General features: G+C 62.1%; 1 protein-coding gene across 7 annotated transcripts in view; it reads right to left on the bottom strand.

Moving 5' to 3' along the window:
• The window catches only part of ARAP1 (ArfGAP with RhoGAP domain, ankyrin repeat and PH domain 1), a 54,871-nt gene that overhangs the window by 12,057 nt on the left and 15,954 nt on the right, over nt 1-26,860 (bottom strand). For 2 of the 7 annotated variants that reach the window (XM_051851140.3, XM_051851128.3), the window contains exons 3-18: nt 21,164-21,701; nt 11,793-11,962; nt 11,296-11,363; nt 10,683-10,804; nt 10,404-10,559; nt 9,990-10,059; nt 9,678-9,798; nt 9,297-9,499; nt 8,857-8,963; nt 6,138-6,337; nt 5,509-5,594; nt 4,156-4,338; nt 2,981-3,155; nt 2,057-2,191; nt 398-533; nt 33-135 (exon numbers count right to left, since the gene is read on the bottom strand). In XM_051851140.3, coding sequence (XP_051707100.3) covers nt 33-135; nt 398-533; nt 2,057-2,191; nt 2,981-3,155; nt 4,156-4,338; nt 5,509-5,594; nt 6,138-6,337; nt 8,857-8,963; nt 9,297-9,499; nt 9,678-9,798; nt 9,990-10,059; nt 10,404-10,559; nt 10,683-10,804; nt 11,296-11,363; nt 11,793-11,962; nt 21,164-21,657 — 2,529 coding nt within the window. In that variant the 5' untranslated portion in view covers nt 21,658-21,701. Of the gene's footprint in view, nt 1-32; nt 136-397; nt 534-2,056; nt 2,192-2,980; nt 3,156-3,246; nt 3,517-4,155; nt 4,339-5,508; nt 5,595-6,137; nt 6,338-8,856; nt 8,964-9,296; nt 9,500-9,677; nt 9,799-9,989; nt 10,060-10,403; nt 10,560-10,682; nt 10,805-11,295; nt 11,364-11,792; nt 11,963-17,335; nt 17,632-21,163; nt 21,702-26,860 lie in introns of those variants that run through there. The other 5 variants (XM_089330396.1, XM_089330394.1, XM_089330392.1 and 2 more) reach the window with 3 other exon arrangements.

The following is a 26,860-nucleotide window of genomic DNA, read 5'->3' on the forward strand; positions in this document are numbered from 1 at the left end:
CCTCCCCCCCAGCCCTGCTAACCCAAGCCCACCTTAGCAATGCACGTGACCCATTCATGGGCCAGCTCCGCACTCTCCAGCCCAAACAGGTAGAGCCGTTCTCCCTCCGTGTACACCTCAAAGGTGTGCTCAAAGCTGTAACATACAGGCGGGACTCAGGCCCCTCCCCCCACCGCTGTTCTCTGCCCCGCTCCACAGTGCCCTCCCGTCTGCCCTTCCCTCGGCCCCCGGAAGAGGGGATGGGAAAGCTGGGGCTGGAGCCGCAGGAGGCCCCGTTGGCCCTTGAGTGGCCTGTCTGCTATGTGACCCTGGGGAGGCCCTGCCTCCCTATTTCTCAGTGGGGAGGGGGAGGACCTCACAGCAACACCAGTCTGTGATTCTGCCCCACAGTGCTCACCCATGGGTGTCGGGAGGGGGCACTGCCAGGCACACAATCTCGCTGGCCCGAATCTCCCCGTTGGGGGTCACTGCCCGCTCAGTCTCATAGTAGCTCAAGACCCCGTCGCTAAGGACACACCAGCGCCGGCTGAACTCTGGGGAGAGGTTGGGCGAGGGAGTCACGAGGGAGCCCCACCGCACCAGCCTCCCCGGGCCCCCACTCCCAAGGGAACTGTGTCTTCCTATCACCCAGTTTCCCCCAAATCCACGCTCCTCTCTGCACCTCCACCACCCTGCCTCTTCGCCTGTCTTCTGCCCTCCAGCCAGGCCTCTGCCGGGACCCAGAAGCAGTCTCACCAGGCCAGGCTGCTCCTTCCTCTTCTCAGAACCATCGGCACCTGCCCCACCCCGGCCTGGACGCAAGACCCAGGCGAGTGCGTGCCCCCGCCCACCTCTCCACCTGCCTCTCTGGCCACTCCCAACTCCTGCCCACCCTGTTCCTGTGAGCACAGTCTAGAGCCCCCAGGACACCTTCTACACCCATCTCCGTGCCCCACCCTCCTTTGCCAGAAGCACCCATCACTCTACACCCTGCCTCCTCCCACAGTGGCTCTCAGGAGACTGCCAAGACCCCACTGGGACTCTGGACTCGGAAAAGCAGTGGAAAGAATAGACGATCAAGGCCATGCAGGCTTGCACAGTCCACAGCCCCAAAGTCCACAGTGCTTTAGAGCTTCCTGGCACCCAGGGTGAAAAGGATGACTCAGGCCGTTACATAAATGACATTATCAGGCCGAGGGAGGTAGGCCAGCGGCCGTGAGCAGAAGGGAGTGGATGAGTTCCAAAGACATCTCTCTGGGGGTTGCAGGGCTTCACGTCGGGGGTGCTTCCTGCAGGAGGTGCTGCAGGATGCAGAGGTCAGGGCCCCAACAATATCCCCAGAGCACACATGGCCCTTCACTTGCCCTGCAAGGGCTGTGCACCCGCGTCGGTCACCAAGGACCTGCACCAAGTACGCCCTGTGTGGGCACTGTCGGAGGTGCCTGGGCTCCAAGGCTGCCCCAGAGAAGCATGGGTCGGGGGGTGCAGAGGACCGAAATCACACACCAGGAAGGACAGATTCACACTGGGGGTGAGGTGGGGCATGCTGTTTCGGAGGAAGGGGTTGGGACGACGTCCTGCAGAGTGACATTTAGATGGAGGCTTGACCACAGCGAGTGGCCACTCAGGCTTCTGGGAAAGCGCTGAGGGGGGCACCAGCAAAGGCCCCGCTGGGGGACCCGGCCTACGTGAGAGGCAGTGAGGGGGATGGAGAGCCGCACGCAGCGAGGGAGGGGGCAGAGGAAGGGCGCGGGTGCGGGCGCGGGCGCGGGTTGGTGGCTTCTTGTAAGTTAGGGAGTGAACAGAAGGCTGAGATCAGAGACAGAGGCAGCTTCCAGTTTGTTGGCAGCTTCCCACCACACACAGGCTGCAAACACCCAGATGCCCCACACAGCGCGCACCCCTCACGGGGTGCCCGTCTTGGCCCCGGCTAGTCCACTTAGGAAGCACCGACGACGGCACAGCACGAACCGTACCTACAAAACCTCCCACGGTGACGGCCCCGGGCCGCTCGACACCCTCCCCGCAGCCAGGCCAGAATGCCAAGGGCCGGGGCGGGGTCTACGGCAGCACCCACCTTCTCGGGCACGGCGGTCCTGCAGTGGCTTGGCAACTGAGGCGGTCTTGTAGAGGAAGCCACTGTGGCTCACGGTTGGCAGCACGACAGAGTAGTGCTTCTCCAGGGGCAGCGTCGAGTCCGGCCGAGGCACGCCTTCGGAGTGGGGGAAGAGCACTAGCGCCCTCCACTCTCCACCTCTCCCGACCTGTGGAACCCTCCCAGCATCCTCGGGGGCCAGCCCCAGCACCTCCCTTTCTGGGAAGATCCCTGACTCCTGGCCTAGCCCACCTCATTTGGCCCCCGGCTGAGGCACTGGGCCAGGCACCGCAGAATGAGAGAGGCCTTGGGAGAGAAGTTTGTCCCAGACAGCGCGAAGCCTAAGGCAGCAGCCTGGCTCCAGCCTTGCTCCCAGCGGTCAGCCCCGGGTGGGGGTGGGGCGTCCTGTTCCCCAAGCCTAAGCCAGCTGGGTGGTCTCCCATGCTTCCCTGGACACCTGGGCTCTCTCCAGCCCAGTCCACCCCACCCACCCGTGGCCCTGAGCCCAGAGCCCCAGCCACTGTGCTCCACCCTCAGCCCTGGGATGCAGCCCTGGAGGCACCTCTCACTCCTGGGCCTGCGACGGAGCCCAGACAGCGAGGTGGGTCACGCACACACTCCGCACACACACAAAGCCCCAGGCCCTTGGCCTTTCAGAAGCAAGAAAACCTACACCCAGAGCAGCCCGGGGTGCAGAGAAGCAGTCACAGAGATGCACGTGAAGCACAAACGCACGCCAACACACACTCAAGGTGACACAGGCTGCCAGAGGGGCTGCAAACCCAGCTCCAGCGTGGCCCAAAAGCCACGCGGCCACGCAGCCCCGCGGCTCCAGCGGGTGCCACGTGCCACACGCCACGCGGCCCCAGGCAGACCCCGCGGGCACCCCCGCCCCAGGCTGCTCACCCGTGCCCTGGTTGTTCCGGAGGAATTCCATCTGCAGTGTCTGCCCCGCCTGCTCGGCAAGAGCCAGGGGCGTGGGGGCCTCAGGGTCCCCCGAGAAGCAGCTCACGGCGGCCCCGCAGCCCAGCAGCGCCTGCGTCTCAGCCAGGTCTGTGGTGGTGACTGCGGCGCACAGGGCCTGGGAAGAGCAAGGGGAGGTCAGGCCAGGCGGAGCGGGGGTCGGTGGGGAGGGGGGCAGCGGTAGGAGAGGACGGAGAAGAAGGGGTCACCTGGGTCGGGAGCAGCCCACCCTCAGGCTGAAAGACAGCAGGGAGGAAGAAAAAGGGGGAGAGAGGAGGAGGGGCGAGGTGGGGAGGGGCAGGGGCTGGGGGTCCCAGCCGCCCAGGCCTCACCCCCACTGCCGGGCCCAGGACCGGCTGCCCGGTCAGCCAGCTCTCAAGCTCCCTCAGCCTGGCGGAGGGGCGGAGGGGCTGCTTTGTAGCTAATTCCTCCCACATTTGAATTCCTCACCGCCTGCCCGGCCCTCCCGACCAATGGGAGCTGCCGCCCTCCTGGCCTGCAGGCCAGACTGGGCTGGGCTGGGGGCAGGATGCCTGGGTCCCCGGGAGGTGGAGGCTCCCAGTGGACGTCCAGCTGGACCGGGCCTGTCTGGGTGGGACTGTTTGGGGGAGGGGTAGAAGGCCAACCCAAGGTCACCGGTGGCATGCCCCTGCCTTGGAGCTGGGGGCCTCCCCTCCGGGCTGAGCTAGATCAGGGCCTGAGGCTTGGCTCCCGGCCGGGAAAGGGGGCCGGGGCCCAGCGGAGGCCTCATCTTGAATGGGGTGTGGATGGGGGTGGGCCGGAGCAGCCCAGCTGTTTTTCATGAGCCTGACAGGAAATAGCATCCCCATCAAGTTCACTCCTTTTGGCAGGACTCAGCCGGAACAGGGCAGGGTGCGGGAGACAGAGGGACCGGAGGGAGGCAGACAGACACGGGGATGTGGCCTCGGCCCAAGGGCCAAGCCTGGCTCCTCCTTGCATTGTCCTAACTTTCTCTGCGGCTTCGGCAAGAAAGGCTCTTCTGCCTCAGCTTCCCCCTATGCCGACCCGCCACTGTGAGCTGACAGGAGAGATGGGTGAAGGTCGAGGGAGGAAGGGGTGCTCTCCAGGGACCCTCCCGCGTGGGCGCAGTGCCTGACCTTGTCCAGTTCCTCCTGGTTCCCAAAGAGTGGGTGGTAGCGGCGGTACTTGCCCTCACGGTACTTGGCCTCCAGGTGGCGCCGCCGGGCACCAGGGCTGCTGCTGGGCTGCAGGGCCTCACTGGGGGGCACATTGGCTGCCCAGAAGCGGTTCCCAGCGCCATTGCCCAGGTGTAAGAAGAGCTGTGGGTGTGGGCAAGCGGTCAGGGGGTCGCGGGCGGCCAGGCAAGGCCTTGGTTTCTGGCGTGGCCGGGCCACCACCCACTTCCCCATCAGGGAAGGTGAGGAGCAGCCTGGCCTGGGGGTGGCTGAGCTGCTCCCACCAGCCCACGGCACGGTGATGGCACGAGAGGCAGCTGGTCCGACAGGTGGACGGACGCCCCAGGCCTGGTGCCCAGTCCCTGGGCCCCTACAGCTGCCCCACCCAGCCCCACATCTGCAACTCTGCATTCCTGAGGCCAGCACAGCTTGGGGGTCGGGCGTCGAGCCTGTCACTCAGTGGACCGGGCACTCATCTCTGCTCCTGACTTCCCTATCCGGGCAAGGCGGGTGGTGGTCCCCAGCCGGGGAGCTAGCTCAGTTCTTTCAGTCTCCTTATCACCCAACCCGCAGCTGTTTCCCGCCCCTCCCCACCCACCACTCCTGACTCACTCTGTGACTCTGGGCAAGTTATTTTCCTCCCTGGACCTCAGCACGCTCATCTGTGAACTGAAGATTTTAACCCACAGGGGATTCATATACGCAGAGATCTCAGGGGCCAAACGCCCAGCAGGGACACGGGAACTGGGCGAGCCATCTGCATCTGGACTCGGGTCCCCAGGTCAGGCCTCCCGCTGCAGGCTCTCCCCCGTGACTGCCACAATGGGTACCGTGAGCGCCCAGGAGACACCCCGACACACGCACACACACAGATGCCTGTGGGTTCAGATGAGATGGAGGGCAAGAGGCTGTGCGGGGTGCGCAGGGCAGGGGCGTGGGACGGGAAGGGGCGGGGCTCGCGGTGCAGGCGGCCACGCTGGGCCAGAGCCTGTCCCCGGCCTGAGCCTCCACAGCTGCACAGAGGCTGAGAGCGGCAGCAGAGCCGGGCTCAGCACATTCCTCTCTGACGGGCCCAACAGCTCACGCTCCGGGCTTTACAGGACACGTCTGGTCTCTGTTCTATCTTCTCTTTACTACCCTTCAAACTGTAAAAACATGCTCACCTCCCTGCCAGTTTGCCAACTTTGCCAAAGTCCCCAGCCACTACGCTGTAACAAAGGCCTCCTCTAGCTCCAAGGCTCTGTGGTCAGTGTGACGGGGCCAGGGGACTGGGAGACCCGGGCACCGGCGGCGAGCAGGGAGGGGCCTCCCCACCTGGATGAGCGTTTCTGTCCACACCTTCCTGTCCATCTTCAGGCTTCGCACCTTGGATACACCAGCGCCCAGGCCACGGTGCTCCCCTACGGATGGAGAGCCAGTCACCAGGGGCCCCGCCCCGGGCGGGACCCAGGGCTAGGCCTGTGTCTGCCCGCTGTACAACCTTGGAACCCAACCAGGCACCCCTGCTCCCACAGCACAGGACTGGGCCCTGAGATCCTCAGCCCACTAGCCTGGAAGCTGCAGGAACCTGGACCCAGAGCCAAGTGAGTACATCACCCAGGGACAAAAGGGCAGAGGGGAGGTTGAGGCTGGAGGGAATGAAGTCTCTCTTAGGCACACCCCGGTCTTCCAGGGACCCCTGGAGCAGGGAGGGAAGCTGGCACCTCCCTGTGCAACTTCCCACAAAATCTCACCATGTCCCTGGGTCCCCTGCCTCCGCAGCCCCTCCCTTGGCCTGGCCTGGACTGTTCCCACCCTTCTGATGTGTCCGAAACACTGGACCCCAGAGGGCCTGTGCTTACATCCCACTTGCTTACTTGCCAGGAGACCCCAAACAAGCCATTTGAGCTCTGTGCCTCCGCACAGGGGAGCGACTGCACAGCCGGTGCCGCCGGGACACACACCTGCACAGCGCTTGCACATGACCACGCAGAGGTTGATGGAGGCCCAGTCGGGCTGCGCAGCCCCACAGTCGGCACAGGACCTGTTGGGGGCCGCGGCCCAGATGCGCTCGGCCACCTCCGAGGTCGACAGGGCCTCGGCTATGGCTCCCTGCATGGCCTCCAGCCACTGCTCCTTCTCTGGCTCCGAGTCGGCGGAGAAGCTGGTGACACAGGAGGGGACTGGTGGGAGCAGGCTCCAAGGACTTGGGGGCACAGTGGGGGCGTGGGACACAATGTTGGGGGCCCTCAGTCAGAAGAGGAAGGTGTCCTGGGTCTGGTGGGGAAGGCAGGTGTGGACAAAGGTGAGGACACCGTGAACTTGGGGGATCCATTGGGGAGGGGAGCGTAGGGGGCTTCTGCCCAGCTCAGGGAGTTGGGAAGAAATGATACCTAACCTAAGACTAGACAGAGGAGGAAGGCTGGGCTGGGTGAAGAGGTGGAAGGGTGTTCTAGACAGAGGGAACAGCATGGGCAAAGGGGCAGGGTGGCACACAGGGCATTCCAGGGCCCACAGGAAGGAGGGCAGGTCGGCAGAGAAGAGGTTGGGAGACAAACAGGGCCAGGCCTGGGCCAGGCAGAGGAGGGCAAAGGGCACCCTGAGGACAACGGAGAGGGTCAGGCAGGAAAGACGAGGCACAGAGATGCTGTCCAAACCGCCTTCCTGGGGTGAGCATTTGGGTAGCAAACAAGTCAGCACTTGGGATGCCTGCATCCCATATCAGAGCGCCGGTTTGAGTCCCAGCTCCTCCACTTCCAATCCAGCTTCCTGCTCACGCAAACCCTGGGAGGCAGCAGGTGACAGCCCAAGTACCTGGATCCCTGCCACTCATAGGAGAGACACAGGTGGAGTCCCTGGCTCCTGGCTTCAGTCTGGCCCAGACCTGGGTTTTTTGCAGGCATTTGGGAAGTGAACCAACAGACGGAAGGTCTCTGTCACTCTGCCTTTCAAACAAAATGAGCATAAATTCTAAAAATTAAAAAAAAAAAATGGGGCTGGAGCTGTGGCACAGCAGGTAAAGCCACTGCCTGCAGTGCTGGCATCCCGTGTGGGCGCCAGTTCAAACCCTGGCTACTCCACTTCTGATCCAGATCCCTGCTAATGCACCTGAGAAAAGCAGAAGCAGATGGCCCAAGTGCTTGGGTCTCTGCACCTATGTGGGAGACCCAGATGAAGGTCTTGGCTCCTGGCTCCACCTGGCCCAGGATTGGTCACTGTGGCCATTTAGGGAGTGGACCAGCAGATGGAAGACCTCTCTCTAACTCTGCCTTTCAAATAAATAAATAAATCTTAAAAAAAAGAAAAAAAAAAAAAAGGCCGGCGCCGTGGCTCACTAGGCTAATCCTCCGCCTAGCGGCGCCGGCACACCGGGTTCTAGTCCCGGTTGGGGCGCCGGATTCTGTCCCGGTTGCCCCTCTTCCAGGCCAGCTCTCTGCTGTGGCCAGGGAGTGCAGTGGAGGATGGCCCAGGTGCTTGGGCCCTGCACCCCATGGGAGACCAGGAAAAGCACCTGGCTCCTGGCTCCTGCCATCGGATCAGCGCGGTGCGCTGGCCGCAGCGCGCCGGCCGCAGCGGCCATTGGAGGGTGAACCAACGGCAAAAGGAAGACCTTTCTCTCTGTCTCTCTCTCTCACTGTCCACTCTGCCTGTAAAAAAAAAAAAAAAAAAAAAAAGAGGCACTGGACCATTCTTGCCCACTGCGGCCTGCGGCAGGGGACTTGCCAGGTGCCAAGCCCATCTCTGCAGGCTTCCAGCCAGGCCAGTCAGCCTCCTGGGAGCAGGCGTCCACGAGGAGATGGGGGAGTGGGCAGACCTCTGAATAATCAACCAGGATGGACCCTCCGCCCCCAGGGGGGTCAGTGGCAAGCTGACCAGTGAAGAACCGCAGGCCAAGACGTCCTCAGAGAGAACTTCAAACACAAGACACGGACAAGCAAAACCGTGGCTCTCCAGCTGGCGGTCACACTGCATGGAACCAAGAGGCTCAGACAGGTGGCCATGGGCTCTGGGGGCAGGTGCCTGGGGCCAGAGAGGTTTAGGGCAGAGGGAAGCAGAGAGGCAGGGGTCTCCATGGGCAGAGGGGGCCCTGGGAGCAACCAGGAGCTGGGAAGCTGATGTGCACATAGTTGCTGGACTCGCAGGCCAGACCCAGAAGGAAGACCCCTCCGAGGCAGACATCTGGGCTGAGGGCAGGCAGCAGCGCCATGAGGCCACTGCACTCCTCCTAGAGTTGCACAGACCCCTTGGGTCCCAGGGAAACTGAGGTACAGAGAGACCAGGGGATTTCCCAGGTCGCCCGCTGAGATGGGGTGGAGCCAGGCACAGCACAGGGACTTGAAGGGGGTGGCTGAACGCCTGGGAGGGTGCAGAGGACAGACAGACATGGAAGGACAAGCCGAGGCCTGGGAGGAGTTGCCTCTGTGGGTGCCGGAGCCTTCCTGACAGCCAAGAGCCCTTTCGAGGGAGCTGGGCAGTGGGTGCACAAAGCCACTTCCGGGCAACTTGGGGAGCAGTGTGGCGGGTGCAGGGGACGAGGGGGGCCAGAGGGAAGCGGGGCAGCGGGCAGGACTTCTTAGAAGGGAGGGGTCTGAGTGGCGGGTGAGTGAAGCAGGAAGGGGCTGGGCCGGAAGAGGCAGCTCCCCACGCTGCAGGACACAGGGGGCGCGGCCGGGCAGGGCTCACCTGAAGATGTGGTAGGGCGTGGTGAGGTCGAAGCTGCGCCGGTCGGCTTCCTTCACGTTACCCACACTCATGTCGATGAAGGTGATGCCGATGCCCAGGTGGTACTCCTGGTGGGCAGGCGGGGAGGGATGAGGACAAGGCCTTGGGGACAGGGCTTGAGATCCAGAGTGGGGAGAAGGGGGGGATGTGGTACCTTAGGGCCTAGAATGCACCTAGGAGGGAGAGGAGGGCAGATGGGAACGGGGCGTGGGAAGGGGCCGCACTCAGGTCCATGAGCAACAGGTGGGGTGGTGACCGCAGGGCTGAACTCAGGGACTAAGAGGCAGTGGTCAGAGCCAGGAGCAGGGGTGGGGAGCAGAAAGGGCAGGGCTCAGGGCCCCCATGGGCATGGGGCCAGCTCAGGGCCGGGGAACCCAGGAAGAGGGCGGCCCCCTTCTCACCTCCAGATTCTTGTAGAGCTGCACTTTGTCCCCGACCACGGCCACATACAGCTTATTCTTGAAGCCACGCAGCTCCAGGCTGCCAGCGTGGTCGGGCTGCTCTAAGCCTCGGGCTCCTAACGGGTAAGCGCCGGACAGCCGGGCCCGGGCCCGCTGCTCCGCCACGGCCTGCTGCAGGGCCTGCATCCACTCCTTCCGCTCCACTGTGGGAAGGGCAGAGGGGTAAACTGCAGCTGGGCCCTGCCACGAAGCCCGCCCAGACCAGCCCCCAGCCCCTGCTGTTCCCGTTCCCCCACCCCCCATCTCAGAGGCATATCCTGTTTCTCTCCCCCAGGTATCTGGCCAAACCTCCCATCCCCTCTCCACGCTCCCTGCTCGCACCATCACTCTCTGCCCGGAAGGAAAAGGTCCGGTTGTGGGTGATCACTTCGAACTTCTGGTCACCAGTGGCAGCCACGCGGGAGATGCAGGCGACAGCGACAAAGCGCTTGGAGTAGGCATCCTGGGATCCAGAGCGTGCAAGTGAGACCCTGCCCCTCCCCGACTCTCCCAGCCTCAGCCCAGAGGAAGGCTGCTGCAGCCTTGTCTCCCGGTGCTGACCCCAAGCTCAGCCCATGTACTGATGGGCCGTGAGGACCCGGGTCCAGGAGCCGGACCAGACGGACTGTGCCTGGGCCCAGATATCGGCCTCACCTTGTTACTGTCGAAGTAGCGCAGGTAATCAGCGTCCAGTCTCACCCATCGCTTCTGATAGATGTACGACCTGGCGAGATACAAGTGCAGGGTCTCCAAGCAAGGCCTTGGGGGCAGAGGTGCAGCTGTGGGACACGCCCCCTGGGCCCCCTGCAGTCACAAGCAAAGTTAGGATCAGCAGGTTCAAGAGAGGAAGGATCCCACAAGGCAGCTGAGAAGAAAATGGACCTCACCCCCAGCAAGAATGACTGAGGTCAGATGGAGAAGGACTTCTAGGGTCTGGACCTGACTGTGTAGAGGAAGAACCGCGCAAATCATCGCGAGCCCCTCTGGCGCTGGGGTCTGTGACAGCAGCAGCCCGGAACACCGCCTGTCCCCACGCAGAGCACGCAGGGCCCGAGAGGCCTCACTCACCCCTGAGGTGGGTTCTTGTCCAGCCAGCCAGCCTTGATGACCCGTGTGACGGAGGTGGAGCCCCCGGGCAGCCCGTCCATGGCCACGGCAGGCGGTACAAGCTCGGGGACGAGGCCAGGCGGGGAGGAGCTCAGGCTGTCGGTGCGCCATCCACCACTAGGGAACACAGTGGGGCAGGGGCAGGCTGGGGGCGCGGCTGGGGGCCAAGGGGACGGAGGGCAGGAGGGGACAGGGCTCTGAGAGGAAGAGGGCGGGGTGGGGAAGGAGAGGAGCACTCACTTGGGGACGCCCTCATAGGCGTGGTCCTCCTCCTCCTCCTCCTCTCCAGACAGCTCCTCTCCCTCACTCAGCAGACTGGCCACACGCACGGCCCGCGGGACTCGGCTCACCGGAGGCTCCTCCTGCACCCCCAGACCCACTCGGCATCACACTTCCCTTCACGCCCAGGTCACACACACCCGGGGGACTGCCCACTCCCTCCGTGCACCCCATCCTGACCCTCGCAAGTCAGCACGTTCACTTCTGCCTCCTCACACCCCCTCCCCCCACAAGCTGAGACCACTCTCGGGGACCCAGGACAGAGATAAAGGTGGAAAGAGAGAGGGTTAGACTAACAGACTTGGGGCTGGAGAGGCAGGGTGTGGGGCACGGACAGTGGAACACAGCCACGGACCCTGGGAGACAGGAGAGAGGGCAGGCCTCACACACGCACCGGGGTAGAGCTCCAGACCCAGGGCTCCAGGCTGCACTTGACCCCTGACCCCTGCGTGGCCAGACAGTGCCATGCGGGAAGGGGGCTCCCCTAGGAAACGGCTGCCTCTGAGTGTGGTGGTGCCCAGGGGCTGCAAGGCTCCAGGGCAGAGGGCTGACCCTGCCCGCCGCCCCACCCCACCTTCTTGGTCATCACGCTGGCTGGGGCCCTGGGCCCCTCCTCTGGGACCTCATCGTAGTCGGACTCATCTGGGAAGAGAAGGAGGTGGGGGACTCAGAAGCCAGGGGCCTGGCCCCACGCCCGGAGCTGCTCCACACCAGACACCCGAGGCTGAGAGAGACGCCCACCCCACCGAGCCTGACTTAAAAACCGGCACAGGAGACAGGAAGTGCTATTTATACCAAAGGACAGGCGGGTCACCACAGGCAGTAAGCTTGGGGGTCGGGGGTGGGGAATGCCCCTAAAAGGCTAACCAATTTTGGAGAAAAAGTGGACAATCCCAGCACAAGGAAGCACCCATGCCCGGAACTCACAGCATGGCTAACTCCCGACAGTGGGTGGGCAACAGGTGGTTCCATGAGGCTCAAGGAGGCCGCACCCCTCCTGGGCCACAGGGTGGGCAGAAGGGGCAAAGGGGCAGCACAATGCAGCTACTGCAGGGCCCTGAGCACACTCACCAAACTCCGGGGGCGGGCGGGAAGGCTTCGGTGGGATCTCCGGGGGGCAGGGAGGCGGAGACAGAGGCTGGGGAGGCCCACAGGGGAGGGTGGATGGGGGCTCCACAGGCTCAGGCTGGGGAGGGGACAACTGTGGTGGCGGCAATGACCCCTCGTCCTTGGAGGGCAGGCTGGGAACAGAACCAAAGTCAGGTGTCACAACGTGACAGAGCTGGGTTCAAACCCACTGGGTCCCCAGCTGAGCGGGGCTGCGGGGGGGGGGGGGGGGGTGTGGAACCTGCCTGTCACACTGCCCCCTACAGACGGAGCCCTCTCCTCGCACTCCTGGTGGAAAGCCCTCCTGGCTTCCCAGAGGAGCAGGCCCCTCCTGGGCCTGAAGGAGCTGGTCGCCTGCTGCCAGTGCTGGAGCTCTTAGCCACCTGTGCCTACTGCCTCTCCACTCTGGAGGAGGGACAAAGACTGGCATCGGGGGGTAGTCAGGGAAGGCTTCCTGGAGGTAAGGCACGGCTTGTGCAGAAGAGGCATTTGTTGGCAAAGGAATGAGCTGCACTGTGGGTCTCTTGCCCAGACTTGGATAGGCACTGAGACCCCTCGCCTCACCCCACCATACTCATCTCCCACGACAAAAGCTCCTCCCCTCTGCTCTCGCTCCAGGAACGCTCGGCCGACTCTCCCGGGCCAGGTTCAGGGCCCCCTGGGTTCTCACACCATGGAGCCCCTGCCAGCCTGGGCACACAGCTCCCGGCAGCCTGAGCCTCCTGCAGGGCTCTGGCCTGAGAGACAAGGATCTGAACTTGACCTCGTGTCCTGGGGCATGGGCTGGCTGAGCCTCAAATTCCTCTTCTGTGCAACGGGGACCAAGTTACCAACCAGGCAGGCTGGCTGGAAGACTGACCAAGACGAGGCGTGCCGTGTGCCATGTGCCCAAACCAGCAACCGGGACCCGGCACCCGGGCTCTGGAGGACTGGCCTCGCCAGCCACCCCTGCCAGCAACCTACAGGGGCCCTGAGGAGCACCAGGCGGGCAAGCGTCCCACGGCTGCTTACGCCTGCTCATCGTCCACTGCTGCTGGCAGACAACCCAGAAAGCTGGGAGGCAGGGCGGGGGCGGCGGGGTCTGCAGGAGGCCTTTGCTCCTGTGGTCGCCTCCAGCCAGGAACACCCCCTTCCCTGTCCTCTGCTATCACTAAAACCAAGCCCCTTTTCTCTGGGTCTTCCTGGACTCCTTTTTTATGCCCATCCCACCCTACCCAAGCCCATCCATGCTTCCCTCCACATAAGCCTTAGAGAGCGTCTCAAATGAGCCTTTCAAGTTCTCTCCCGCAGGCCGGACTCGCACCAGCACGTAAGCCCAAGCGCTCCTTGGGCTACCTGCACGGCGCCTCGGCCTTCCCTACATGTGCACACCAGGTGAGAACCCCGCCTCCAGCTGCCATCCAGCTCTGCCCTCCTGGAGACCCATGAAAGTGCAGGTCAGCCACGGTGCCGGGCAGTAGTGACCCAAGTGGTCACCTGTCCCTCACCCCTGAGCTATCGCCTAGAGGGCCGCAGACAATGGCTTCTGGATGCTCCAAGGACCCCAGAACAAAGGGAGACCCGCCACCACCCTGGGGCCGCCGCCCCCCGCCCCCGCAGTCATCTGGCAGGTCTGATGGCAGGCACTACACCAGGCTGTCTCCCCCACGGCCCGAGTCCCTGAAGGGCGGGGCAGCATCTGTCTTGCAGGGGCCAGGCTGGGTGGGCGGGTGAGGAACAAGGATACGGGCAGGTGGGCAAATCGGCCACAGGGGTTGGGAGGAAAGGAAATGCCAGGGTGGACGATGTGCAAGGCCAGACAGCACACCCTGGGGAGCTGGCCCAGCAAGTCAGGTGCCGCCGCCCAGGAAACCTTGATGAGCCAACTGACCCAGCACACGCTGCCTCCCAGAGCCCGGGAGGAAGGGGCCTGTGGAGGCCAGGCCGTGATCAACTGAGCAGAGCCCCGAGCTCTCAGCCAAGGCCCACTGAGCAGTGGTCCAGAGGTGTGGGCTCTGTCTGAGGCAGGGCCGAGGAGTGGAACCCACCCCGTTCCCCCTTATCCTCGGGGTCCAGGCAGCCCAGCCACTCCCCTGGCAACCAGCTCAACCATCCGTGGCCTGATCCCCTGCAGGGGCTCGGCCCACCCTGAGGTCAGCCGGCCACGCCCTCACCTCGGTGTTCACCTGCCCAGTGCTGGGGGGGGGGGGGCAGTGAGTGACCACCTGGATGCTGTGTAGCTGTGTTCCTATTGAGAACCCGCGTGTCTCCCGAGGCGCGTTCCCAGCCCTTCTGCTGGGCGCTGCTCGCGCGTCCACTCACTTGGCCATTACAAGGCTCTAGAAGGTGAGGCTCAGGATTCTCCCATGGGCCACAGGAGGGAGCTGAGGCACCAAACCAGCTGGGGTCTGAACCCAGGCAGCCAGCACCACGGCCCAGCCAACAGAGCCGGCCAGGATCTGAGGGCTCCTCCGAGGCCCGCCTAACGGGGGCCCCTGGACTCTGGATCTGGCCAGCTCATCCACAAAGGGCAAGGTCACAGCCTCAGGCCCAGCCACTGTGACCGTGGTGAGAAGGGACAGGCAGGCGGGTGTGGGCGCTCCCCTGTCGGCAGAGATTCTGTAGCAAAGGGCTCGTGTGCCCCGAAGGTGAGGCAGGGTGTCTCGGCAACCTCCAGGCCCCACTCCGGCCACCTCCTCCAGGACCCCTGCCTGCCTAGTGCCAGGGATCGGGCCCTGCTGAGTCAGGCCTGGCTGCAGGAAAGGAGAAGTGGTGTTGGACAGCACGACATGCGGGAAAACCCCAGGGGAAGGGGCAGTGTGCTGCTACTGAGAACAGGGCCCGTGCAGGGCCAGGACCCGCCCCCGAATGGCAGTCTCAGCTCCAGCTGACGCCCGACTGGCACGTCACCCATGACCTCTCACCCACCTGACAAGCAGGATCTGCCCGTCCCTGAGCACGCCCCCCATGGCCCCACCTCCAAGCTGCTGCTCAGGCCGTTTCCTGCCCTGCATGGCCCTCTCCCCACCACCTCAGCCCGCGGAAGGCCACCTGCCCCCCTCAATGTAGCTCGATGCTCCCTGTCCTCCAGGGCAGCCTCCGAGGCGCCCCAGACAGAGCTGCGCCCCTCCCCCGACGCCTTCAGCCCTTGCTCCTCTAGACATGTGAACCCATCTCTGTTCCCTCTATGCCCATGGCAAGACTGGGGCGCCCTGGGCACGACCGATCCACCCCGACCTGGGCCCTCAGCCCAGGCAGGCTGACTTGGTGGATGAGGAGAGATCCCACAGCAGCTCTTGGCTGTGCAGGTGCCAACAGGGCATCACTCCACTCAAGAGAGAGACAGGGCCCCGGGGCCCAGAAGACGTGGGGCCACGTCCCCGCTCCGACACTCATCGGCCACGGAGCCTGAGTTTCCTGTCGGACCTGCCTCCAGGTTTCCTGGTAATTCCACAAAGGAGAGTCACTTCCACGTGCCGTCAGGACTGCGTCCTCACCCTGGCTGCTGCCAAAGGGTGCTCAGGCCCTGCAGACTGGGCTGGGCACCTGTGCCTCAGCCCCCCAACCCCAGATTGCCCTTCCCAACTTCCTGTCCACACCAGTCTCTGTCAAAGGAGCCAGGTCCCACCCTGGAGGCGGCAGGGCCACCGAGTAGGGCAGCCCGGGCGGCCCAGGCTGGCCGCGGGCTCCCCTGCGCCGGCACCCCAGCCAACCGCACACTCCCTTTGTCTACCTGCCTCCCTAGCTCCTCTTCCTCTTTCTCAACACCCCAGTCCTAGACCTGCCACCTCTACTGTGGGACTCCCCTCAAGCCTCAGGCTGGCCTGGGGCCTCCTTGGGGCTGCCCCAGCCTCGACACTTGCAACCGCTCAGCACGGCTGCCTCTGTCCATGTCTTGTCATTGAAGTGACCTCAGAGGACCACCAAGGCAGGCCTGCCCCCAAGCCCAGACCCTGGCGCGCAGGGCAGCCCAGCGCCGGCGTGGGGAGGGCCATCTCCTTCCCTGCCCTGCCCTTCCCATGGGGACAAACTTTCCCAGCTGCCCACTTCCTCATTCCCGCCTGGCCTCCTCAGGGACCCGGGCTTCGGGGCTATGCCTCTTGCTTCCTCTGTGGCTCCTTCTGTCTCCGTTCTGAGACCCACAGGCCGGGGGTCCCCTGCTCCTGCTCCACGTGCTTCTGCCCACATCACCGCCCAGAACGCCCTTCCCCAGGAGCGCCCTTGCTGGGATGCGGTGCCTGCTGTGAGCCCCCAGGGCCGATCCGCTCCAAGCTGGCGGCATGGCCAGCACAGAAGGAGCCTCGGTAAGCACATACAGACTGACAGCATGACCGCCACCTCCCCTCACCCTGATCCCTGGAGAAAGCCAGCAGTTCCCTCCAGGCGGCAGCAGCCAAGCAACCCGGAGTCTACGCTCACAACCGAGGCTCCACCCAGCACTTGGCTGCCTCCCCAGGCCAACAGCTCCCAGTTACTAGGCAACCACTGTGTGCCAAGAATTTTGCACAGAGCCTGTTTTTGTTTTATTTAATGAGCCACGTCCTCCAGGAAGTCCACCCCATTGCACCGTCCTCTGCGCTCCACCTGGCCCTCCTGGGCATTTGCAGGCCTACACTGGGCTTTCCCCCAGGCTACCCCAGCTGTCGAGGGCAGGAACTGGCAGAGGACAGCGTCACCCACAGCAGCACACCCTGCACCCCGCAGGTCCGTCCTTGTGCTGGCCCTGAGGGTTGCTCACAGACTGTCCCGGGCCCTCACCTGCCCAGCCCAGGGCTGCCCTGGCAGAAAGAGCAGGTGCAGGTATCCACTGAGCCCCATGGAATAATAAGCCAGGTATGCACACAGGCTCGGGTTCGAGACCTCTGCTCCCGTCCCTAGTAACCCAAGCACAGGGTTTCTGAGTTCATTGAGAACCGGCAGCCCCCAACCTCTGTGGGTACCCACAGTGCCACCACCCTGAGGACGGGGAGGCTCCGCAGCAACCTAGGGCCAGCTCTTGCAGGTCTTCCCAACACCCCAGGCAGGGGGAGGGAGGTGCTCAGAACCACCGTGCCCTTGAACTTGATGGTGAGATAAGGCAACCTGAGCCTCTGCAAGGGAATCCCCAGAGGGTGCAGGCAGCAGACCCAGGACAGATGTCAGCACCAGGCTCCCCAAAGGCAGAGACCCTGTAAGGGAACAGTCAGTGAGCAGAGTCTGGGAAGGGTCCAGAAAGCAGGCAGCGTGGGCTCCGGTGAGCCAGGGAGAGGGGCTGGAGGGGCAGATGGGGCCGTGAGGCCTGGAGAGCCTGGGGGTGGTGGTGGGGGGAGCAAGGAGAGGAAAGAAAGGGGCGGAGGGAAGTACAAGATGTGGGGAGCGTGCAAGAGACAGGAAATTCTGAGAGCAAAACAGAGAAGGGAGAGGAGAGCCCTGCAGACAAGCCAGCCTCCCGGAGCGGGCAGACAGCCGGGCAGGCGGGGCCTCCTGCCCACCCGGGCCCTCCAGGAGCCTCCCGCCCCCCGGCCTGGCCAGGGCCGCCCCTTGCTCACCCTCAGCTGCCCGCTGGGTCCTGGGCCCAAGGACTCCCGAGGCGGCGGCAGGTGGGCTCAGTGTGTGCGGGAAGGGGCGCGCCTGCCCGTGCACGTCCGTCCGCGTCAGCCTGGGCCCCTGGCCCAGGTGTATGGGAGGTGCTGAGCCCCAGGTGAGGCTCCGCACACACGATGCGTGTCTCCAAGCGTGTGTGTGTGTGTGTGTGTGTGTGTTGCAGCGTGCGACAACGGCCCTGTCCTCGAGCGTGAGAGAGTGAGTGTGTGTTTGTGTCCGTCTGCACCCAGCGCTGGTCTCCCTGGCTTCCTGCTCCCCGCCTCCCCGCCCCCTGCGGCCCGGGCCAACACACACTTCCTGAAAACGGCCTCCGAGGACAGCGGCCACCCACAATCCCCCGGGGCAACCCCGCCGGGGGCCGCACCCCCTGCCAAGCCGGCCTGGGACTAGCAGTCGTGCCTGCTGGTCTCCTGGGGCCCTGGCGGGTGGACGTCCAGGAAGCCCTGGCCCCGGCCTCGCCCCTTCCCCACCCCCACCACAAGGAGGCCCTGAGAGGCTGCGAAAGTGGCTCTGTGGAGGGAACAAGTTCTGCCCTGGCAACAAGTGACCATTCTGCAGGGAGACCAGGGATTGGCTGGGAGTCCAGCTAGCAGCTGCCTGCTCTGGACCACGCTTCCTGTCCCAGGGGGCATCTCCAGGAATGGAGGACGCTGAGGCCCAGAGCAAGCTAAGAGCGGCTCTATGTACTGACCCGGGAGCCTAGATCCAAGGCGCCATGTGGGACGCCTGCATCCTCTATCAGAGAGCCTGGGTTCCAGCCCTGACTCTACTCCCAGCTCATGTGCACTGTGGGAGGCGACAGGTGACATGACGGACGGTTCAAGTAGGCAAGGGCCCCTGCCGCCCACATGGGAGAGTGACAGTGACTTTCCAGCTCCTGGCCTTGGCCTGGCCCAGCCCTGCTGGGAGCATTTGAGGAGTCAATCAGCAAATGGAAGATCTCTCTCTCTCTCTCTCTCTCTGGCTCTCCTTGTCTGTTTGCCTTTCAAACAAATAGAATCAATGTTAAAAACAAAGTAACAGAAAAGAAACAAGCCCAGTGACTTTGGGCAGGTTTGTAAACATCTCTAGAACAATCTCGGCAAGTTCTCACTGCAGGCTTAAAAAATGGGAGGGGGTGCAGAGTCTGGGGGTGCAGCGGGGCCCCAGGCCAGGCAGGAGGGACCTACCCTTGCTGTTTTCTGATTTGTAGCCTCAGCGCCCATCACAGCCTCATTCTTCCCTCCGGCCTCCTTGGAAGGCCTCTCCCTTCCCAGCATATGGTGGCGGGGAGAAGGGATTGGGGGCACAGTGTATACTGAGTCACACACACACAAGCTTGGCACCTGCAGTATACACATTCACACTAGCACTTGTCACCCACCACCGAGGGACAAGGGACGGATGCTGGGGACTGAGCAGTAAACAAACCCGGAGAAGATCCACGTCCCAGGGGAGCTGAAGTCCTGGTGGGCGGGCTTGCTCTCCCGGCAGCTCAGGCACGCATGTGCACACACTGGCTCATGCCCAACAGTGCACAAACAACACACACACACACACCAACTCGCCGTGCAGCACGACAGGCACACAGACCCCGACGAGCTCACACACACCACTCCAGGTCACCGCCGAAACTGCGCAGTCCCCACACGCCCGCACATGCAAGGATGGTGCAGGCCGCTCCCAGAGCCGGCACAAACCCACGCACGTACCCCTCCCTGGGGGAGTGCACACACAAAGTGGCCTGGGCCTGCCTCTTGGGGAGGCAAGACCCTGAGAATAATGCGCAAACGAACTCCGGGCCCCACCGGGAGCCTGGGGAGAGGTCAGAGCCAGGCAGGGATAGACACGGTCGTCATGGGAGCTCATGCCACATGGTGAGTGGGCTCCCTGCTCAGTGGGGGAAGGGGGCAGGACTCCTGAAAGGGGGACAGAATGGCCTCCCACCAAGTACCCCAGGGCCGCAGGAAGGGGCCAGGAAGCCAGTAAGGCCTCCTGCCTTGGCCTGTTGCGCATGCGCTAAGCTCTTGTCTGCTTCAAGATTTCCCTGCGGAGCTGTCGAGACTCCCTCTGTCCTGAGAGCCAAGGACTTCAGATTCCGGGGAGTCAGGCCTGGTGGTCACTCTTCACCCAGCCCGTGCCCCAAGGAGTGGCCGCAGGTGGTGGGGAACGACTGTCTACGAATTCCCTCTGTGCACAAGGGACTTGGGGACCTCACGGTACAAGCAGCTGCACCCCTGGCCACGGGCCCAGCCTCCCCCAAAGGCCGGCTAAGCGGCAGAGTCCAGGCTGAGGCTCTGGGGGTGGGGCCCCAGGGTGTGGACAGGACTCACCCTACCCAGCAAACCTCCCGAACTCACAAGCCAGTGCCAGGAGGGCCCCAGAGGCCCCGGAGACCATGGGGCCGGGGTGGGGGACACTGGACAGGGAAGTGGTCTGGAGAGCAGCTCCTCCCTGGGCTCCCGCAGCTGGCTGGGCCAGACCACGGTCCTGCCTCCTAAACAGCAATCCAGGCCCCCATTCTCCCACTGGAGGTTTTCCCTCCTAAGCCTGTGTGAGCTCCTCATGTCAGTGCCCTGCTCCCTCCCCTTGCTCACCCACCAACTTGCCCCCAGAGGCAGGCAGGCAGTCTCTCCCCTACTCACAGCTGGGGTTCAGGGACAGTACTCCTGCACACAAGAGAATGGCCACTAGAGGGCGCAGTGGCACAAAAAACCTCCAACCTAGGCTGCAAACCAGGCTTGGGGGTGGGGGCCAGGCAACCCTAGCTCCCGTCCCCAGTTGTGTGAGCTAGAGGAGGCACCGCCACTTTCTGAGTTCCGACCAGTCAAACCTCACAACAGCACAGCCCTGGCTTGGTCTTCAAGCTCCTCTCTGGGTGGGGAGAAATCTCCCAGACCTGCCCCGCAGGACCCCCACCCACGCACACAGTGTGTTAGGCACAGATACAGATACAGCCCTGTCCCCTCCTGCCTCAGAGTCTCACTTTCCCTGTTTGGAACCTGGACACAAATCCCCCAGGTTTGCTGTAGGCACGACCAAGATGGCATAGGCAAAATGCCCCATATAAGGTCCAGCAGGTAGGGGAGCCGTGGCCTCTGCACAGCCTTCCTCCTCCAAGAAGCTGCCCCGGACTTCACCCAAGGGCTCCGGCAAATGTCCACGGCCCCCTGGACACACACTCCTCCCGCTGGGCACCCCTGCGCAGGGCAGAAGAGAGGGCCCGTGTGAAGGAGGTCAAAACGCAGTGTCCACCGACGGGGAAGAAACTCAAGGACACCAGGGCCACCAGCAGCTGAGAAATGTCCTAGGAACTGGTGACAGGGTGTGACAGGAGCCCAAGCCCTGGGAGCTGGGCAGTGCTGCTCCCTCTCCCACCCCCACCACTACCCCAAGCTCCCGCCGTCCGGTGGTCCCGGGGTCAGGGGTAGCACCAGCTGTCTACCCAGCCACCCAGGACGGACATGGGGGGCTCTGCCACACAGTCCAGGTCCTGTCCTTTCTAGGGCCCACGTCTGGATCCCCTTGGCCTACGCCCCCTCGTCCCCCACATCTAGTGAGCACAGCCTGAGGGCTCCTCCCCACCAGCCTCAGACATCATCCGCACTTGCTGCAAACCCCACTGGTTCCCCGTTGGGCCCATACAGCACGTCACGCCAGGTCACACTGGCACCATCCCCGATGCCCGGGCCAGTGCCTCTGCTCCTCCCCCTGGGAGTCTCTTACCCCAGGGCCGAAGGCCACGATCCCCCATCCACCCCCGGGGATCCCGCCAGCCCAGGGACATCACTCACCTCACCAGCAGGCGGGGCGGGCCCGTGCGTGGGGGCACGGGTGGAACGCTGGGCTCCACAAGATGCCGCTTGGCAGGCAGCGGGGGCGGCAGGGGGTCCGGGGCGGAGAAGCAGGCAGGCGGCTGGCAGCTCCTGCGGGGCGGGATGGGAGGCACCGCAGGCTGCCCCGCACCCTCTCCAGCCGCAGGCAGCGGCTCGGGTGGAGCAGCAGGTGCAGGTGGCGAGCGGAAGATGTGGCGCTTCATGGGCACAGGCCGTGGGGTGGGGCAGGGGCTGGGGGCCGGGGGCGCGTGGGCACGGAGCAGGCCCGCCAGGATGCGGCGGCGGTGGCCAGGGAGGAGCATGCCCATGTCCACCAGGCGGGCGTCGCTGAGGCCTTGGCACTCGGTGGCCCACACCAGCCCGTGCTGCTCGAAGAGCCCCGTGTACTGCTCCAGGTGCAGCGCCCGCAGCCACTCGGCCACCGACAGCGCAGCGTCCCCGGCCTCTGCCATGGCTCCCGCCAGCAGAGGCCCAGCTGGCAGGGCTCTGTCCACGCCTGGAAGACACAGATGGGCACGGGTCAGAGGCGTGGCTGCCCAGGAGTGGGCCCCAGATCAGCCTCCCTCTGCGGCTATCCCATGCCGTGGGCTGAAGCTCTGCCCTGGAGCCCCCTCCCCCACCGGGGCCAGGCAAAGGCAGGCACTGCTGGGTCTTCCGATTCCCCAGTTCTCCCTGTGCCTCACCTCCTCCACAGCCCCCCTCGGACCCTCTGAGGCCTGCAGGGCAGGCACCGCCCCCACCCCCATACACAGCCTCAGCCACCGCTGCAAGACGATGGTGTGACCGCGGCTGTGTCTGGCCCCGCGGGCTCCAGCATGAGCCATGTCCCCAGCAGAGGGTCAGGCCCAGGCTGGGGTCCAAGCCTTGCCTCACCCCACTCCATGTCCCTGGAAGAAATAGAGGTCAACCCGGCCTCAGCCTCACTCTGGCCCTGTGAGGGACTCCTCCCACCACCAAGGAGGGAAAGTCATTCATTCATTCATTCATTCATTCCAAATAGCCTTGGAGCTCAGACTCCACCCCGGTGCTCAGAGTTCCTGGGGTGGTGGGCATGGACAGAGGACGTGATTCACAGGAGACAGAATGCTACCTGGTCATCCCCACAGCCCCTAGACAGAGGAGACACAGCTCAGTCCCCAGCTGATCTAAACGACGCTCTCACCAAAACAGAAATTGACTGATGAACATCTTGCTTAATGGAAAAACAGAAAATTTCCCATTAAAGTTTGTAATATCTTATTATTATTATTCACATTGCTCTGAAGGTTCTGGAGCACAATAAGCAAGAGGCACAGTGAGGGAACAGGGAGAGGGAGGAGTGAGGAGGAAGGAGGGAGGAGGAGGAGGGAGAGGGGAGAGGGAAGAGGGAGGAGGGAGGAGGAGGAGGAGGGAGGAGGAAGGCTCAGCCAGTGCCAGCTGCCTAGAATGTGACTCCTGAGCTGGCAAGTCCCAGCTGGTGGCCTCGGCCATCACCATCAACACGGGGACTCAGCAGGGGGCAGATTTGAGATCCACCCAACAGAAACAGACATTGGTAAGTGACAGCCAGGCATCGCAAAACGGAAGGCACCAAGAAGTCACTGCCTAAGGAAGAAACCAAATCCCCAAGACGAAAACTTCAGGCTGCCATCGAGGGGCTAAAAGATCTGGTCCAACAAGAAAGTCCCCAGCGGAAGACGCCACAAAGACCCTGCTTCTCTCCAGGCCATCTGTGAGAGCACACGACCCTATCAAACACACTCACCACATACATACACACACATGCACACACCACATACACACATGCATATACATATGTACACGCCACATACATGCACACACCACACCCACATACACACCACATACACACATGCACACACCACATACATACACACATGCACACACCACACCCACATACATACACACATATACCACACACCACATATATGCACATACCCACATATACACACCACACATGCACACACCACACACATATAAATATACCACATACATACACACATACCGCATACACACATATGCACATGTACCACATACTACATGCATACACATATACACATACCACACATACACACCAGACACACACATACACCATATATATACACACCACATACACACACATACACACATACCACATACATACACACATACATACACATCTATACCACACACATGCGCACACCACATACATACACATGCACATACAACACACAGCACACATACACACACCACACACATACACCAAACACACATGCACATACACCAAACACACATGCACACACCAATACATACATGCATGCACACACCCACATACATACACACACCATGTACATACACATACACACCACACATGCCACATACACATATGCACCACACACATACACACATACCACACACAGCACACACACACACACCACACACATACACCAAACACACATGCACACACCAATACATACATATACCGAATACATACACATACCACGTACATACACATATACACCACACATGCCACATACACATATGCACCACCCACATACATACACACACATACCACACCACAAAAATGCACACCAGACATACATCACAAATATACACACACAGCACATACATGACACATACACACCACACACATACCACACACATATACACATACACATACATGCATACCACACATACACACATATGCACACATGTACCCACCCACATCCACATACATCCACACCACACACACATATGCACACCTACACACCCACATACACTCACACACAAAAATACTCCCCCACACCCATACATACCCACAAGCAGACACCCACACCACACCCACACCCACACCACACATACACCCACATACACACAGACACATACACACCCCAACACACACACCTACACAACCATATATATACACAAGAAAACCCACACACATATACATACACAGACATACACATGTGCCACACACCCATCCCACACGTATACATACCACACACCATGTGCCCACCATACACATACACACACACACCGACATACATGCACATGCACACACATACATACCCCCTACACACACCTACAATCACATATACACAAAAATACCCCCCACATACACACCCACAGAGATACCCACACCACACACACATCCACATACATGCACACACAGATACACACACACCACACATACAAAGCCACACACACACAGATACCCATACACATCCACAAACACCCTCACCACACACATACACACACAGGCATCCATACACACACACGCGCACACATACACATACAAGGTGATTTTCTGGCAGCTAGACAAGCTGACTTCAAACTTCGCGAGGAACGTTCAACAGGCAGGAGGAGCTGGCAAAGTCCTGGAAGCGGGGAGAGGAAGGGAAACGTGTAGAATCGGCTCCGGCAACACACGCAGACCCAGTCAGAACAGCCAGACAGTGATCAGAAACAGTCCCGATACCTCGAACCGCGTGGGGTACCCCCGCGTGAGCAAACAGAACAGAAAGTTCAATACTGGACTCAAAGACGTGTGCAACTGCAGAAAACAGGGCAGCGTCTCCAGGGCTGGGGAGAGCAGGGTCCTGATGCCGTCAGCGCTGCTGTGGGGTGAGCTAGGAACACCCGAGGCAGACCCCACCTCCCACTTCACAAACTCCAGCACAAAAACTAAAACTTTGGAAAAAATCACCCTAGGGAAGCCAAAGCCTTTTGGGAGCACTGCAAACCCAGAAGACCAGAACACTCAGCCACAGCCGTATGCCACGTAGCAACCTTTCACACAACAGCCTACCTCCCCGTGGGACGGCGGCCCCGTCAGCCTACAAAGGAGATGAAAAAGTCCCTCGGCTGAGGGTACACCTGCACTGCCGCTCACAGCCGGCACAGGGCACCGGCTGACGCAAACACCCCACGGTGCTATGCGTCCGATCGCGACTTTGGAGTGGGCTTCTACTTACTGAAAAGAGCTCAGTGCAGGGAGCGTGCCGTGTGGTGCTGGCAGTACGTGCATCAGGAGGCTGCCCTGTGCCACCTGGGACTGGGCAAGTGCTCCTCCGTGAAGCCACGCCTGCTTGTATATAAAATCCTGCACGGTACCATGAGCCCAGGGGACACCTCACAGCCCCGGATCCCGGGGGGCCCACTTTCCTACCTGTTGGAAAGCACCTCAAATTAAGAAACAGATCAGCAACCCAACAGAAAGGGAGTGAAGCAGAGGACCAGGGAAATTCACAGGAAGGGACATTCACACAGGGCCCCTAAGCCTCCCACCAGAACACAGCAGGTGGAAAACAGCGAAACTCCACCTTCCACCTTCAGACCAGCAAAGCCTTCCACCATCAGACTGGCAACGAGAAACACCGAGACGCACAGCACCGGTAACTGACTCTGCCTTTCCCTGCCAACGGTGGGTGGGGAGGATGGGGGGACCCTTAGGGAGGGGAACACCCCCACCAGGAAAACCCCAAGTGCCACCAGGGGCACACGTGTGACATGAGGGATTACTGTATAAAAAGGCTATTGGCTGCAGTCCCGTGTGTAATAGCAGAAGGCTGGAAATAACCCAAATGTCCCTCCGTGGGAGAATGTTTAACTAAATTACGGGCTACATATGCAATAGAATATTTGCACAACATGGAAAAAGAGGAAGCGCCTTGCATACCTCCCCCAGACACGCGCACACTGTCGCGTTGGCACACGCGCAGCAGGATCACACAGCACCCAAAACGGTCATGGGACAGGAGAGTAAGAGACAAATTTAGGGGCCGCATTTGTGATGCAATGGGTGAAGTCATTCTGGGATACCCAGGGTGCCTGGGATGGAGCCCTGGCTGCTCCGCTTCCAATCCAGCTCCCTGCTAACGGCCTGGGAAAGCAGCAGAAGATGGTCCAAGTGTTTGGGCCCCTGCGCCCACGTGGGAGACTTAGATGGAGCTCCTGGCTCCTGGCTTTGGCCTGGCCCAGCTCCAGCTGTTGCAGCCATCATGGGGGTGACCCAGCAGGAAGTTTATCTCAAAGCAAAAACTGCACAGTCCATGCAGAGTTCCCACACATCGCACGTGCTCTGTGAGCTTTGTGAAGATGTCACATGACACTCTGCCCCTGGGGGAAGAGCGAAGGGACAGTGCCTGCGGGGTCCCTGGAAAGGCATCTAGGAGGCAGGCGACAATGCTAGGTCCCCGTTTCTCCCGAGGCAGGAAACGGGGTTGAGGGGCGGGGGGAGGGGAGAGGCACACCCGGAGCGCAGGGGGCCTGAGACTTCACGGCACGGACGTCCTCTCGACGACGCAGGCCCGCGTGCACACGCTGCCCCAGCCCTTCTCTGCATCCTGGAAGGAGCCCGGAGCCGGACCCCAGTTTCCCGGGAAACCCACCTCTGTGGGGAAGAAAACTGTTCACTGCGTATCCTTCTCTGTCACCTAGTTCTGAACCACTGGCCCTTAATAACAACAACAACAACAATAATAAAAAGGTGCTGTGAGGAGGGGCTGGTACTGTGGCACAGTGGGTTAAGTGGCCACTCGCGATGCCAAAATCCCGCATCAGAGACCCGGCTGCTCCACTCCGATCCAGCTCTCTGCTGTGGCCTGGGAAAGCAGCAGAAGACGGCCCAGGTCCTTGGGCCCCTGCACCTGCGTGGGAGAGCAGGGTAGAGTTCCAGGT

The sequence above is a fragment of the Oryctolagus cuniculus genome, chromosome 1 (genome assembly GCF_051225735.1).
Source record: "Oryctolagus cuniculus isolate XC-2025 breed Fujian yellow rabbit chromosome 1, ASM5122573v1, whole genome shotgun sequence".
In the NCBI taxonomy this organism is placed as follows: Eukaryota; Metazoa; Chordata; class Mammalia; order Lagomorpha; family Leporidae; genus Oryctolagus; species Oryctolagus cuniculus.